The sequence below is a fragment of the Candoia aspera genome, chromosome 10, assembly GCF_035149785.1.
Source record: "Candoia aspera isolate rCanAsp1 chromosome 10, rCanAsp1.hap2, whole genome shotgun sequence".
Classification (NCBI taxonomy): domain Eukaryota; kingdom Metazoa; phylum Chordata; class Lepidosauria; order Squamata; family Boidae; genus Candoia; species Candoia aspera.
Genome location: NC_086162.1, coordinates 25251737 through 25268542, shown reverse-complemented (window position 1 = coordinate 25268542; position 16806 = coordinate 25251737). Strand labels below are relative to the sequence as shown.

General features: G+C 52.2%; 1 protein-coding gene across 1 annotated transcript in view; it reads right to left on the bottom strand.

Annotated features, from left to right (window-relative positions):
- The window catches only part of NPAS1 (neuronal PAS domain protein 1), a 41305-nt gene that overhangs the window by 12244 nt on the left and 12255 nt on the right, over positions 1-16806 (bottom strand). Inside the window, exons 3-5 of the mRNA XM_063312412.1 lie at positions 16001-16074; positions 6766-6855; positions 524-695 (exon numbers count right to left, since the gene is read on the bottom strand). Coding sequence (XP_063168482.1) covers positions 524-695; positions 6766-6855; positions 16001-16074 — 336 coding nt within the window. The remainder of the gene's footprint in view (positions 1-523; positions 696-6765; positions 6856-16000; positions 16075-16806) is intronic.

Genomic DNA, 16806 nt, shown 5'->3' with positions numbered 1-16806 from the left:
CCTGAAGAGCACTTGCCCCCTGTTCAATACTGCTTTCACCTCACTTGTTAATAGGGTGTGCACTAGCCCTTGGCCTTTGCTACTCCACCAGTGAAAATCCCCCACATCACAGGGTGATTATTGGGGTGGCTGAGATATTTCAGGTGTCTCTCTGTGAATGTGGAACATTACGATGGGAAAGGAAGGTGAGAACCCACCGAAACAGGGGAAGGGGCTGCTCTAGGAACAAGGTTGGATTTACTCCTAAAGGTTAGCCTGCACTAATATTGAAGCTGGGTCCCTCAAACAACATTCTCTGCACCCTCCTGGCCCTACAATTCCTTGAAGGAGATGGTGAGACTTTAACGGTTTCTCTTGAACCTCTCTGGGCATAGACAGGACTCTGGACTACTTGTACAGGTCGACACAGGTAACAGGCCATCTCTGAGCATGTGCTAAGTCCTTCCTGGTTGGGCAGATTACCAAGCATGCTTGAATCCAGGCAACTGGGCATTTCCCTTCTCCAGTGGCCAAAGAGCTTTACCTGATTCGGGACGTGACAATCCAGAGGGCGAAGCAGCAGAGCCCTGCAGGGATGCTTTGGGGCGATTTGGGTGGGCAGGGCCCAAGGGAGCCTTCAGACCCAGCTGTTCGGCCACTTCCAGGTGGTCTCCTGGGTGGACGTAATCAAAGATGCTGCTCCCAGTCAGCTCCACCTGGAAGACCAAGAGCATGCACAAAAGTCAAGGAGGGGGATCATCTTGATGCCTCCAACAGTTCTGGAGCCCACACAGGGTCCCCCTCCCCAGCTATAAACCATAAAACAGTGTACAAATACAAATAAATCGTCAATCACTAAATATGTAAAGTTAAATTATTTATCACTTGATTTTCTTTTTATTTATTCAGATTTCTGATTTGTTCCAGTCAGAAGGCTCTCAGCAACTTGCCATCGGCTTCCAGCAATAGGATTAAAAATCACACAGGACCGCAAGGAACAGAAGCACTGCACTTCTGCAGAGAAATCTCCAATACGGTATTCACTGAACAAGTTAGCCTTCTGAGAATGCCAGGCAAGTTTCTAGCCCTCATTGTCCCAGTCGGCTTCAAAATGTACAGGAAATGCAGCAAAAGAGATAGAAGATCCCAGTTGGTTTTCTGAGCTTTTGGATTAGCAAAAACCAAGAACGCCAGGCAGGAGGGGCTGCTGTTTTGATTTAGGCATGCCTGGCATCAAGATTTTCTTGGTGCAGAATTAAAGTTCCCCACTGAGCTGCCTCTTAGGGGTGCTGAGACTGGAATTGTGTTCACAATGCATCTGGAAGGCATCCAGTTGGGGAATGCTGGGGAAGAATTTTATGGAAGAGGGGGGAGAGAGAGAGAAAGAGAAGGAAGGAAGGAGGGAGGGAGGGAGGGGAGGAGGGAGGGAGGTTATAAATCTTGGGAAAACTAATCAAATGACATCTTAAGTTCTTATCTCTAGATTCAGACCCCTAATCTAACTTCTGCCAGCCCAGGAAGGATTCTGTGACCTTTTGAGAGCAAAGCAACCCACCCTCCCATTAAACTCCTTACTCAAGGCAGCCCCCCCCCCATGCAGTTGGTGCCATGCAATCCAGCCAGCAACCCCCCCTCGTCAAACTTATCTTGGGAGGTCCCATTTTGGTCCTCCTCCGTCTGCAGGAATTGCCTCAGTTTCTCTAGCTCCTGCTCCCATGCTACCCCATTCCCTTTGTGGCACCACCAGTTTCCTAGACCCAGGTGGGGGCGACCTCCCGCCACTCCTGCTTGGTGACCCGGCAGGGCCCAATTACAGATGCAGACGCCTCGCCCTGATTTCAATAATAAGGCCAGAGCGTCAGGTTGACGTTTCCTGCATTGTAATGAAAGCAGGGGGTGGGGTGGGGAGGGAGATCAATAAATAATAATGCAGAGGTACTGGCTTCCCTTGGTGCGGGTCACTTGCATTGAAAGGAGCTGGTCCTCATTAAAGATGCACCGGCCAGAACAACCGAGAGAGCTGGACAGAGAAGTGAGGGAGAAAGACGTCGGAGGGGGGAGCAGCAAAGAGAGGGGAGAGGGTCTGTTTCTTGGTGGGGAGGGAGGACCCGCAAGGCTGCTTTGAATGGCATCTGCTGGCATGTTCCTCAACGCAGGGCAGCAACGTGTTCATTCCCAACCTCCATCCTTCCCAGCCTGCACGGTGGTTGGGATTTGTCTACAGCAGTGTTTCTCAACCTGGGCCACTTTAAGATGGGTGGACTTCAACTCCCAGAACTCCCCAGCCAGCAAAGCAAAGAAAGGACCCTCCCTTGTTTCTTGGATTGTAAAGCAAAGCTGGCTGGGGAATTCTGGGAGTTGAAGTCCACCCATCTTAAAGTGGCCCAGGTTGAGAAACCCTTGTCTACAGGGACACAGGCACACCTGGTGGGGGAGGCCACACTGCACAGTGCCTAGCGCTGGGTTGGCCTTCCAGCTGGCAGAGATCCGATTGCAGGAGCCAGCTGGAGCAGGAGCAGGCCGTGCCCCTCTGTTCATGCAATGAAAGAGGCCACTGGAAAAAGCAGGAATGGGGCAAGAGATGGGGGGGGGGAGAGGGGAGCCAATGCCCAGGAAGCCTGAAGAAAGGAAAGCTCCAGGAAAGAGCATCTCCGGTGAGCCTGGCAAGGTAGGTGCGGGAAAATGGAAGCGCCAGAATGCCAGGTGGCTCGGCTCCAAAGCGGCACCGAAGGGTTGCCCGGCAGCCAGGAAGACATTTATTGCGGGATGTCAGAGTCATTATCTCCCTGACACTGAGGCAGAAGCTGCGCTTAGCTCCTCTCCCCCCCACACCCCGCCTGCACACCAGGCCCCTCTGCCTCTCTCCAAGGGCCCGCGGCAAGGTCCTTCCCATCCCAGCTCGATGCTCCATCAAAGGCTGCCTTCTCCTTGCCGGAGGTCCGCTCCAGGTCTGGAATCCTTGGCAGACAAGCAGTTGAAAGGGCCACGCTGGAGGTATGCGTGCGTGCACGCAGCACACCTTGAGGAGATGCGCCTGCCAAGCCAAGCCAGGCACCCATTCCTTTGCTTTCTCCCCCGTGCATTTTGCCACACCAGATGGGCTGGGGAGGGGAAGGGGGAGCTTATAAAGGAAAACAGAAGGGGAGGAGGGGTGAAGACATCGGCATTTCAATTAGGATGCTGAGAAGGAGTAAGAAGTGCCCGGTGGGTCTATGCCCAGTGAAATCTGCACATGGCCTGGCAAACACTGTGGCTCGTTGGTCCCTCTCCTTAAAAGGGTCCAGAGGGCATCACATCCAGACAGGGTATTCTCCGCAAATCGACCGGAAGCGGGGGCGGATCGGGACTTCCATTTCATTTCCTGGCTGCCGCCGCGTCCAGGGGAAAGCAGCGTGGGCCATTCACGGTGGGCACGACCGGGCGATGCAAACTAGGACTCCAAATTCTGGCAGAGTTTCATTCCATGCCTAGAGGGAAGGGGCGAAGGGGGCTGGGAGGCGCCACGCCTAGAGGCTCCAGCCAGGTCTGGGAGGGATGGCAGGAAATCGGATGCCCTTGACCAGAGACGCTCTGCCCTCCAGACACCCTTCTCCCGGCTGACTCTCCTTTCTGGGAACTTCCTTAGCAACAGATGAGCCGTGCCCTGCATACCCTGCCAGATGCCCCGTGGAAGCAAACAGCTGCCACTCACACCGCCTGCCACCAAATCTGGGCCCAGGGCCAGCCCACGCAGCTCAGCTTCTGAGAGCGTCCCTTCTTCTTCTTCTTCTTGCACACCCCCCCTGCCCCATTTTCATCCATCTCTAATTGCTTAAGGCAAACGGGGAAGTTGAAAGGCACAGGAGGTCTCCAGTCAGCCCTGAGACGGAGAAGCTGGCACGACTGATTGGTCAGACTGGAGCATCTTCCCCTCTGCTGATATTCAAATTCCAGCATCGGCCCACCCTGCTTCCGCGTTCTTGCCTTGTTCTCAAGGTGAAAAAAAAAAGAAGGAAAAGAAGGAAGCTGAAAAGAAAAGGAAGTGGTACACTGGAGATGCAGCTAAGTGACTTATTCAGGAAAAGTCGGGGGGGCGGTCTGGCAGCATCTTTTCAGGCAAATCAGTTTTATTCAAGGGCACGAAAGCTTCTGCCTTTGAATAAAATTTGTTTGCCTGGAAAGATGCTTCCTAATTCCTGATTTTGGGCTCCTGCAGACTGACACAGCTCTTCTCCTACAATGTCCCCGAAAGCACTTCTCGCACCAACTCCCAGCAAGAAAGAGGGATGATGGGTTCTCTTCTTTTTCAACATGCTTTCCCAAGATCCCAGTCTTTGAGACTTAAGATTTTCCCTGTGGGGTGAGGAGGGGCCCTAAATCCCCACGCTCGGCCCAGACCTCTCACCAAGATCAAGCTGTCCCCCTTTAATTTAAAGCCATAAAAATTAGTGTCTGTGCTGATCATCTTGTGGCCATGAGTTCCATAAGTTAACTACATCTAGCAGCTCAAAGGAGTTCTTTTTGCCCGTCCTGACATTCCACTTCAGCAGTTTCCACTCAGGGATTCTAAGTTTTAGCATAAAGACGAGGAGAGAAAAAGGGAATCCGAACTGCATCTGATTTCATCCGGGAAACTTGAAAGACAGAAACAGAATTTCAATCTCTGAAACGTTGGCCAGAAAAGAATCAGGTCCCAGGGTGCATTTCCCAGGCCAGCCATTGAATTTTAAATGGAGACAGACCTCCCCGGCTGCCCTGGACACCCGACCAAGCACAGGGCTGTCGCTGGACTGCTGCAGGATCGCCAAACATCCCAAATGGTTCTCCTCTTTGCCCTGGAGTAGAAGAAATGCTGAGCTTCCCTTTGCTAATTCCCAAGCACATGGGCACCAACATGTGCGAGAAAGAAAGGGCATGAATGAGAACGCCAGAGAAAACTTTGGGAGGAAAATGCCACCTTCCCAGAGTTTGGATCTAAAATGGATCTAGAATTAAAGACTGGAAGCAGGGGAGTCGGCACCAAGGGTAATTTATGGGCAAGGGCAACTGGCGGGGAAACGGTTACACATCCCCTTCCCTTTCCAACTGCTAGGCACCAGGCTGATTTGCAAGGCAGATTTTTTTTGAGGGAGGGGGCTCTTCTGCGTGTTGGGCACCTCTACAATTTTCTCCTCAATCCTCTGGTATCAAATTCTCCTGCAAGAAAAGTGGGGGAAATAAGCCACAGCAAATGCCTCTCTTTGCTGCTACAATCAATCCATTCCAGCTTGGAGGGAAAGGCTGATCATCGATCATCAATTATCAGATGATGCCCACTCGCTGGCGTCATTTGCAAGGGAGGTAATTGTGGCGGTTCGTTTCCCGCGAGGCAGAGCCGCCGGGGCGCTGAAAACGAGACAGACGTTCTGTGCTCTCAGCAGGTGAGACCTGGAGAGAACGCCGAGCGCTCCAAGGGAGTCAAAACTGTGACTCGGCACACGGGAAACTCTTCCAGAAAATGTCCTCGAACCACCACGTTAGTGCCCCCATCCTGCAGAACTCAAAAGTCGGCATCCTTTAGTTCAACGGCAGCCCCACTCACTTAGAAGAAGGCACAGGTGCCAAGGCCCGTCGTGCGCAATTAGCTGCTGATCTAGAAACCCACATTTCCGAGAGGCACAAACTATTCACCCCAGACAAGAAGATGCACATGAACAAATCCTGTGCGGGAGCCCAGAAGCCCCCCCCCCACAACCCGTTAATCCCTTCTCCTTGTGCTGCCAAACCCGGCATGGTCAGATTGTTCCATGGAGTGGGGGTCTCGAGGCCTTCCGTCATGACCCCAACTCCCAACAGAAGTCACAAGACCTCGGGGCTAAGCTTAGAGATGCTTCGCCTGTCCTCTGAGCTTGGAATTCTGGGCTGCCAGGATCCTGCCTTCTTGCTCCCCAGCCAAACCAGGGTTTCCAAGTCAGCTCAGGTGTTCCTTTCCTGACATGCAAAGAACCCCAGTAAATCAGGAACTTGGGATGGAGGCCAACCTGGGGACAGGCCACCAGTTTCTGTTAGGGCTGCGTCCTTGCTGGATAACCAGAAGCCAACTTCTCTTTTTTTTGGGGGGGGGGGGGCTGTCTTTCTAATTTCCATTTCTTTCTCTCTCTCCGTCTTCACAAAGCAGGGACCAAGCACTGTGGCTTGCAGAGAACATCTGACATCTGCAGAGGAGCACAGCGGGGCAGAAGAAACTGCCCCCCCCAACTACTCCAGCAATAGCAAGGGCTAAAAAGAAGGAAAAGGAGGCTGCGCAAATACCCCATTGCCCCATGAGAGGCAGCCGCTGTCTAGGTCCTCTCAATCATAGCTTCCTTCCAGCTGCCACCTTCCAGATGTGTTGGACTAGGGGTCTCCTTTCCCCTGCCCTGGGCAAGCATTGTCATTCTGGCAGGGGATGATGGGTGGTGAAGCCCAATATACCCAGATGGTGCCAGACTGGGGAAGGGTGCTCTAGCTTGCCCTCTGAATTAAGATGACTAGGCTCTCATGAGGACTGGTCACTTGAGATGATGGTGATTTTACCCCACCTTCTTTATATATAACTCAAGGTTGCGAACATACTCAATACTCCTACCTCCTGTTTCCCAGAGCACTGAGACACCTTTCTCAGGTGTGCTTCAGAGGGCTACGCAGAGCAAAAAAGGGTTAGCTGCAGCTGGGAGGGATCTGCCACGCTGCAGGTCCTCTGCCTTGCCCAGCCGCACCACCCATCTGGCCACACGAACGGAATTTTTGATTTATTACATTTTAGTATACAGCTCACACAACACCTACCTGTGAAAGCCCCAGGTAAATAGACACAGTCTCAGAGATGTAAAGGAATTTTCCCTCTTGATTCAGTGCGAACACAAACCCATCCAGGGACTGCGAAGAAAAAGAACAGAATCCGAATGTGTGTGCGCCAATGTGATGTGTAAACACAAAAGCACACTTCCAAACAACACAGGTCACTTCTTTTCCCAAACAGACAGGCAGGTCCTACAACTCATGGGAAAGATGGCAGAATGTTGACTTTAAAAAGTTCAACTTATTTGGTCCTAAGGACTAGAAACTCATCCCAAACTGAATAACCAAAATCCATCTCTCTGGCTTCCAATGGTGCAGAAAAGCTAATATTACCAATGCCTTTTCCTTTTACCTAGGAAAGAACCACCTTTGCTTTCCTGAAGGGCCACCCAATTCAAGGAGAAATGGAAAATAAAATAAAAGCTCTTCCCTCTAAGATTTCCCAACATGCAAATGCATTGGCTTAAGGAGAAATCTACCAGCAGCAAAATGCTTAGAAGGCCCCCTTCCCCAGAATCTTAAGTTAATTGATGCTCTTGATTAAATATCTAGGTATTGAGAACAGGTTACCACCAGGTGAATGCCAAAGTCTCTGTGGCTGATTTCTGACGCCGAGCAGGCCTCTGAGGGCTTCACCCGCGCACTCCCAAGGCGGCTGCGCGTCCACATTGGTTCCCTTGGCCAGCCACCCAAGCACATCCATCCACAAATCAAGATGGCTGGGTTAATCTGGATGATGCCCCAGGAGACCATCTTGGGAAAGAGGGAAAGGTCTCCTGTGCCAGCACCGAGTCCTGTCTGACCCTTTGTGGGGACGCCGCTTTCGTGACATCTTCTTGGCAGACTAGAGAGCGGGGCGGTTGGCCGTTGCCTTCCCCGGGTAAGCTAAGAGAGCATCTTAGCCAGCAAAAAACGTTCCTGGGATGGGAGACAAACAGCCAGGGCTGCAGTTCTGCACAGGCACGGAGGACTGAAACCGGCCCGGTCATTTTTAGACCTCATCGTGGCAGAGAGGGAGGGACGGCCGAGAAATGTCCCAGAGACCTTAAGGAGCAGGACAGGGACTAAATCAAAACGCTTTGGGAGCATTCTTTGCCCGTCGCCCCAAGCAGCAGGAAGAAACACACGTTCTGTAAACCATATTTTTTTTCCCGGAAAGCAGAGTGAGTTTGGAAAAGAAGAGTCACTTTGCAGAAGTGCCTTGTCATCCCAGCTGACAACCCCCTCAGCCCTACCTGGGCAGAATTTGCTTTCTTGGGTAGGGAATATTCACTGGGAACAACTGAAATGCCCAGGGCCAATGGGAGCAAGAGTGGGGGGGGGGGAGGAACATTCCCAGTCCCCTTGCAGAACAGGGCCCGTGCGGCGCAGAAGCGAACCGGGCTGGCTGCCCCCAACCTGCTGCCCTCCAGTGGCGCTGAAGCTCAGCTCTCGGCAATCGCTCACCCTGCTGGCAGCCCTGGACCCTGCAGGGCACCGGGTTGCGGAAGAGTGGCTCAAGAGGGCCGCCATTTCTTTGAGGACCCTCCAGAGAGGGGGGCCAGCGAAGCCGCAAAGGGAGAAGGGAGGGGAATGAGGGAAGGGCCATAATCAAAGAGCCCCCCCCCCAACTGTTCCGGAAAACAGGAAATTGCTCTCTCAGGAGACCCAAGGAGGAAGCCTCAACTGACCAGCCCTTTCAGTCTCCCCATGGCAACTCATCACCCGTGCCAGGAAATGCCCGATTTGGCTTCTCAGCCAACCCTTCTGAAGCTGAGCCGTGACACTCCCAACGCACCCCCACCCCTCTTTTTAAGGCATTTGGGGGAAGTTACAAAATCAGCCCCAAAGCAAGGAAGCGGAGCATCAGAAATCTGGCCCCAAAGTTTTCAAATCTGGCTGCAAATCCCTCCTGGTTCACAGCAGTGTCCTGGCTTTGAAGGGCCACCCACAGGGGCATCTCCCTGTGACGAGAGGGGTCCTGGGGGGTGGGGGTGACCCAAAGTCAAGATTTGGGGCAGAGAAGCAGGAAAGGGCTGCGTAACCCTTTCCCCCCTTGTCTTCTCCTGGCTCTAAAAGCCCCTCCCCACAGCACTCGCTTGCTTTTGCCCAGCCGCTTCCCCCTCCTTTCACAGTTCAAAACATTTGCATTGATTTAAGGATGCATTTAAAAACCTGCTGCCATGTTTTGGGGGTGGGAAGAAATCACCTTTTGTAGAAGCCAAGAAAATGGATGGGCAAGGGGGAAGTGCCCAGACCCAAGTTCTTCATTCCTGAAATGATTTCTCAAGAAAAATTACCAGGGATGGGTGGGGGTGGGGATTCTGGTTGTACCCCTGGCAGTACCCCCATTTGTCTATAATGTTTTTGTTTGGACCCAATCATCTGCCTGTAAGCAAAACAGAAAATAAAGCAAGCAAGCAAACAAGCCAACATTCCCCCCCACAAGTTTCTAGATCTTGTGATTGCCAAACTCAGCTTAAGCCTGGGGGGGCTGTGGGGAATGAAATCTGAAGGAAAAGGAGGGAAGGCTGGGCTCCGATTTCCAACTGCTGCCTGCAACTGGAGTGCAGAGAATACAAATTAGGGGAAACAATTGCGACTCACCCCCCCCCCGCAAGCAGCCACCCCCTATGCCAGCCTTCCCCAACCTGGGGCCCTGCAAACGCTTGGGAATTGCAGCCCCAACCCCACTGGAGAGCCCCAAGTTGGGGAAGGCTTTCCTAGAAGGAAGTGGGCTCCCTGGGGTTGCCCCAAAGCAGAGCTGTCCTATTATCCAGAATCCTTAACACACATGTGTGCATGTGTGCACGTATGTGCTGAAAGCCGGGAGCCCAGCATCTCTTCACTATGCCTTTCAGTGGGCATGAGATAGGAGCCGCACTGTCACCTTCTGGTCAGCCAAGGAGGTGCATCCTCACGCACATCAGTGTACTTCAGCTGGGTTCCGTTAACGCTGCTGCATTTCTGACAGCGGGGACTGGGGTGACTGGAACGAGGCTGTGGACGGGGGAGACGGTGCCACGCCACAGATCTGGAGCAGGGATAAAGGGGGCAGAGGGGCCCGTGTTCTGAGCTTTCTTTTCCCCCCAAATTCCACACCTTTCAAACAGCCTGTGGGAGCAGAGTCCAGGAGTGAATAAGGCTGTGCCCAAAATCATACGGTGCTGCCAATTAACTTCCTTGGCAGATCCGAGTTCAAATCTTAGGAGAGATGGAAGGAAGTTTCCTTTTTTTTCCGCAGGCCAAGCGGGTGAGGGAGACGACTGCCAGGGGACCTTTAATGCAATGGAATCAATTGGTCTTTCCTTCTCCCACTTGTTTGCCTCCTGTCATTTCAGTGGGGTGGCACCGAATCCTCCCCTAATAAAACTGGGGAAAGAGCCCAGTGGACCCACCCACCCCCTTTTCTCCTCAGCCCACAGAGACATCCCAGTTCTCGGGTGTCAACCATTTAATTGGTGCAGCAATGACCTCTAAGCACCTCATGGAAACACTTGATGATTTGGGGGGGGGGAAGCAATTTTATCTGTCAGCAGTAATTAACACGTCTGAACATTAACGCAACTGTCGTTTCCATTAATGTCCTGCTGTTCCATCCCTCCATGGCTCCTCAGGGAATGCTGGGGCTGTGCAAAATATCACTTGTTGCCGTGCCCCCCCCCTTGCTAGAGGCTGGGTGGGGTGAAAAAGGGAAGGACCTCTCATGGCCCTGGATAGGCAGACTTCTGTTAAGGCGACTTGCAATGTCTGGGGGACAAATGTTCTTTCAGTTACCCACCCATGGTAGAAAACACCTGATTCTTTTTTTTAAGCGGAGACGGTCTTGTGGGAAGCAAGATTTGGCAAAGGCACCAAAAATGTGTCGCAGCACCAAACCAGCTTCCTGCTTTCTACAGCAGCAACCACCTGTCCCTGAAAGTCTGTGAAAACCCATTCCTTAAATAGCCCCCTTAAAATCGACAATGAAGATGTTGAAGTGGTAGACAATTTCTGCCTTTCAGAATCTACCATCAACAGTCAGGGAAAAGGCAGTCAAAAAATGCACCGCAGACTAGCACTTGGTAGCACAGCCATGAGGGCCTTGGAGGAGATACTCAGGGGCCAGGATGTGTCTATCCCTACACAGATCAGAATCACACAAGCCAAGGACCCTCCATGGAAGAGAGCGCTGGACCCTGAAGAAGCAGGATAGGAAAAGTATTTGCTTTTAATTTGTTTTTCTGATTTTCTATCAATAGTTGGCCTGGTGACCCCATTCCGATCTCCCATCGTAAGCCAGCTATTGTCTGAGAAGGCTGATAATTCATTTAATAAATCCTCATAGAATTTGTTCCGATCGTCATTAGGATCATATAGTCCCACTGTAATCATTCTGAATTCTTGTGACTCTATTTCAATCGCAACGTATCTACCATTTGCATCAGTAATTAATAACTTGGGTTTTAGATATGGCTTCACATATAGCACGATTCCATTTTTTTTTTTTTCATTTGCAGCTATATATTCATTTCCTAGATTTTTGTTTAGCAAATATTTAACATCTTTTTTCCTAATATGAAGAAGCAGGATAGGAAGGGTATTGATGCTTTCGAACTTGGTTTTTGGAGAAGACTCCTGAGAATACTGTGGGCAGCCAAGAAAAGAAACCAAAGGGTCACTGAAAAAAACTCAACCCAGAGTTCTCACTTGAGGCTCAAATGATCAGGCTGAAATTATCCTGCTTCGGACACAGGATGCGAAGACCCGGCTCTCCGGAGGAGGCTCCGATGCTGGGAAGGGTGGAAGGAAAGAGGAGGAGAGGACGACCAGCAGCCAGGGGGGTGGACTCAGTGGCCGTGGCGATGGGGGCGCCCTGGGAAGACCTGAAGGACCAGGTTGGGGACAGATTGCCACGGAGAAAATCTATCTCTGTGGTCACTAAGAGGCAACAACGACTTGATGGCACGTAATCAATCAAACAGTAGCATGAAACCGTGGCTCCTGATCGGAAAATCCTTTCCAGGTTTGAAACGTGTACAGAAAACGTCTGAAGTCTCAATGAAGCCAAGCGTCTGTCCTCCGTCAGACGCCGCTGGGCAGCCTCCGAGTGGGATCCCAGCATTGCTGCATGGTGACAGTCACGAGTGTCTGCAGGGTATGGTCTAAAAGCCAAGATGGTGGCCACGATGGTGCCGATGTGCATCACATGCAAAAACCAGGCGGAGTTTCGGTTGCACAGTCACAGCCGCCATCTTGATTATTTTGAGCATGTCTTGTGGATGCCCTCAATAGGAGTGTCTGCAGGGAGGCGGTCAAAAATTCAAAATGGAGGCCACAACCGTGTGGTCAACAGGGCTCCGACCACAGGATTGTAGCCGTCAGGTTGACTGTTTCGACCTCCTTGCAGATACCCCGGATGGATGCTTTGAAAAAATCTATTGCCGGGGTTTCTGGGGTGCTTGTCTGTGTCCCCCAGTATCAGAGGTAGTAGGTGGCAGAGGGGCCCCATTGGAAGGGTACCTTTGCTCAGCTTTGGGCACCCCACGAGGCCACACTTGCACATTTCTAGGCAAAAGCACTGGCTGATAAAGGGGTCAGGCAATCCATGACAAGGAAATTATTTCTCTTTCAAAAATCTACAAGAAGATGCGGGCTGGGGAGGGGAATGCAGTGCTGGTAACCCCCCACCCCATCAAACAGGAAAACTGTGGTCAAAGAAGAAGCCACAAACGGCTTCCACCACCTCTATAACAATTGGGGGGGGGGGTTTCTCCCTTTTGTGCAAAGAGAAGGAGAAAGTTTCCTGCCCACCATCTGTTCACCCAATATTCACACAGCCTCCAATCCTGCCTGAGCTGGTGACACGCCGATGGCCAAATCTAATTGCTTCCAAATAAATCTGCATTAGCCCCAGAAAAGCAGCCCTTGGCCTGGAGGAGGGGGCTGGCGACACCGGGAGCGAGGGAAGAAATCTATTTCAAAAGGGACCCACCTGGCCAAGCTGCCAAACCAGGTTAAAGCCTCAGTTCCCCTCTGCGCCGAGGCTGGATCCGAAGCCTCTAACTCAATCGGTCCCCTCGCCTGTCCCCCCCGCTCTTTCACGTCTGCACGACTGCTGGCAAATTAGGTTCCCTTGGGGGCTGGGCCCCTGCAAAACCAGCACGACTTGCCCAGCAAAGCCCAAAGCTATTTTCTGAATGCAAGATTTCTTGGCCTCCGCTGTGAGAGAGAGGGAGACGGAGGGAGAGGGAGACGGAGATGCTTAATGGGTACTGAAGGATCTGTGGCCCAGCCTCAGTTGCCCACTGGAGAAGGGGATAATTGAGCTGGAAGCCCAGGTCAGAGTGCAGTCCTGGAGTACGGAAAGTGGCAGAAATGCCTCAGAACATAAGAAGGCCCCCTCCAATAACTCCTAGGATCCACTCATTTTTTCCTGCCGGGCATTCACAGTTTGCACATTTTACATGCACAGATGCAGATGTCCAAAGACTACCATTCCTGCCTATGGCGAACTGGACATGTGGGGTCTTGAAATTCCATTGCAACCAGAAGAAACTAATTTACGGCTTACGAGGTATCGTGCTTTTAACATCAGCGGTCAGACCAGGAGGCAGAGATGCTCCTTGGAGCCGTTCTGCTTTCTTCCAGGGTGACTGGATGAAGCAGAGGAAAAAGCAACCCCAAGATTTTCAACCTTCTTCCCAAACTTGGAAGATGCACCCTCCATTTTTATTTATTTTATTATGTCGAGTGGCCGCCCGGCTCCAAACCACCCTGGGCGGCTTACACTTTAAAAAGCAAAGTGCGATAAAACAGAGGAAAGCAGAAGCATGTATGGCCGGAAAAAGCACCCAAAGAAACAACTGATAGGGGCTTGGCCCCCTCATCCCCACCCCACTCCAAGGCTTGGGAGAAAAACCAGGTTTTCAAGGACTTTTGGAATATCATATTCCTCAAAAGCCACTTCCCGTGTATCTGTGAAATGTTTGCTCTTTGCAAAGGACAATACCCCTGTCTACTTGAGAAGCCAGGAAAGGGAAAGGTAAAGGGGCGATTCAAGGCTCGGCTTAGCCTGAACTGAAGGTAAGCTCAGAGCTGCCCTCCCAAACGGGGGAGCCGAGCCGAGCCGAGCCCTCCCCACAGATTACCAGCAGCCTCCGTCTGCCACTCAAAAGCCGAAAGGGAGGCAAGCAGAGCTGCTCACCTCCACCCAAGACAAAAGATGCAACTTGGAAGTGGGGACACTTGTTGGAAAAGGAGAAAGGCAGCATGGTAGAAACAGCAATCCGGTGGGGAAAATCTGGTTTTTGCTGCCAACTGTGGGTGCCCAGAGATGTATTTCCAAAAGGGGGGACAATTCACTCTTTGAGGAGGAGAAGTTAGCATTTCTCACACCCTTGCCCAAGGCAAGGTTTAAAATGGAGGGAAGCCCGGGACCCCCGCCCCCCCGACCAGGCCCACCTTCCAGGTAGGAGAAAAGCCAAAATTTGACTACTGATAGGAGTCGTATTAGACTGACCAAGAAGATGAAGACAGTCCCAAAGCTGTTCTCCAAGGCAAAGGGTTGGACGTCCACAGTAATTAAAACAAAACAATGCCATCAAACTGAGTCATTCACGGGGGGCACGCTGAGATTTTGTGCCTCTGGCGCCACAGGGCCTCAATGCCTCCTACTGCTCGGGGACCCTGCTGGTGACGATGCCCAGAGCTTCTCCCCAGACAGGTCACGCGTTGCCCAGCGCATGTCCAGACAGAGGCCTGGCATGATCCCACCTGGGAAGCCTTCCGTCCCAATATGCACAAAGCTCTCCCTGTGCCCTGTGATCTGCTGCACTTGCCCTTAGCCTACCTTGTAGGGGTGTAGTGAAGAGAAGCCACAGGGGAAACAAGGGGAGGCATTCCCTACAAAGCCCCCTCGCCAGCGCACCAACGGGGCCCAAACACAGGACAAGCCCTGCTCTCTCACCACCAGGCTCAGCTGCCAGCTGCCCAGCTCGGCAACAAGGCCTGGCATGGGCAAGGACTCGAGAAACTGCAGTTGAAAATATTGCTGTGTGCCACTTTGGATAATGAGCCAATTAGCCCCTGGAGACAGCTGCAGGGCAGGTCTCCAAAATAATGAGTCCAGTCCATCCGCTTCGCACCTGCCCTCAAACATCGACCCCCAAGTTTCGCCACAAGGCAGCTCGGCAGGACGAGTGCTGGAGAAAGGCTCGGGCGGTCTGCCGCTGTGGGTGCTGAGATGGGGGGTGCAGAGCAGGCGGGGGGCACGGGCATCTGTGGGGAGGGCAGAGGACCTCCTGCGCATCTGGACTGATGTCCAGATGCACACAAATGATGAGAATGCATTTGTCTCATTTGTCCAATGACATCATGAGACACGTGACATCCTCATGGCTTGTACTGGATCCGAAGACTGGAGGTAACATTACTGGTGCTTGTGCTGCTGAGGGAGGGAGGGAGGGAGGAGGCAGGCAGGCAGGCAGGGTGGGCATTCTGGTCTGTCCACCCAAGAGGCAGAAGCTGGCCAGTAAGGACTGAACGGGAGTATTCACATGAAGTGCTAAGCTTGGTTGTCTTAACTGTGATTCACTTTCCACGTCTGCCTTGACTTCTTGTCTGTGGATCAACGGTGGGTCAGTGAATTGTCAACAAATTGTGCAAATCCAGAGAAAGAGAAATCCAGTATCAAGGTGAAGTGTGTGGTACAAACACAGCCTTAGGGGATTCAAAGGTCCTAGGGCAATGTTTTTCAAACTTGGCCACTTTAAGATGTGCAGACTGAAGTTGAGGTCCACGCATGCTGGCTGGGGAATTCTGGGAGTTGAAGTCCACACCTTACAGTTGTCAACGTTGAGAAACATTGTCCCAGACAGACCCCGTCTCCCTCTTTGGGTTTTCCCTCTTGGATCTGATCTGGACTGTGGCAACTGGGGGGTGAAGACGCTGCAAGGGGTGGTCCTGGACCAGGGAGCGTAAACAGAAGCCGGGCAAACCGACGGACCCAGGCAGAATCCAAACAGACCAGCAGCTTTCCAGAACAGGGAGCAACCCCCTCCCCAGTAGGCAGAGGATTACAGGCGGCCTGGAATGGGCTACTTTGAAGACGATCGCTATTATCGCCTCTTTACTGCCAGAAAGACAATCTTTGTGGAGTTCCTGATCTCAGACGCCAAGGGACCATGGCCCGCCTTGGGTGGGAGGCAGCTTGACTTGGGAGGTGCCTTGGTGAACCGGGCTGGAGGACATGAACTGCACTTACCTGCAGGATATGTCCACCTAAGTGCTGCTCAAACAGCTCGGTCAGCAGCGCATTCCGATTCCTCCGACCCGAAGCTGGGGAAAAACCAAGATCCAAAGGTCAGCAAGAAGGACCCAGTTTGGCACTCCCTGCTTGGGGTCCTGAAGCCTGAGATATCCCTCGCTAAGGCCAGGACCGTGCTAAGAGGATTCAGACCTACCCATGATACCGGCTAGGTCCGACTCTGCTTTTTTCTCTTCTCCAATTTAGTTCTGAGATGCCAAATCTGGGCTCAGCATTGGGGATTTTAAAGAGCAGTTGTGAGAACCACTCCTCGGATTCCCCACCCATCTGGGGTCAAGGAACTGCCAGACACCTGCACTGAACCATCTTGGATCTCACCTCCATCAACACTCAGGAAATAATTAAGGGGAATCTGCCCGCAGAGGTTCAATGGGTCTCTCAGCTTTAAAAAAACCCCGAGTGAGAAACCGACCTGGGTTTTGCCCTCTTCGATATTCGAAAAGGACCGGAGGCCATCCCCACACTTAGCAGGGGAGCCCAGTACCATGCTATGACATCCAGCTGTCGAATATCCGACGAGCAGCGTGTGCATCCTAGACCTCCTTCAAGGGGTTGTCCCAGGGCAGAAAGTGCATCTTCAGGGGTGGGAGAACCGCCAACGCCTCTCAGGCCAGGCTACTAAATCAAGAAGTTAAAGGGGGTTTATGGCCACGGTGTCTTCCCACTCCAGGGCTGTTCCTTGTCACCCAAACAAGAAGAATTTTTTAAACCTTGGAAAGACGTTCTCCAAAAGCCAGCCAGAG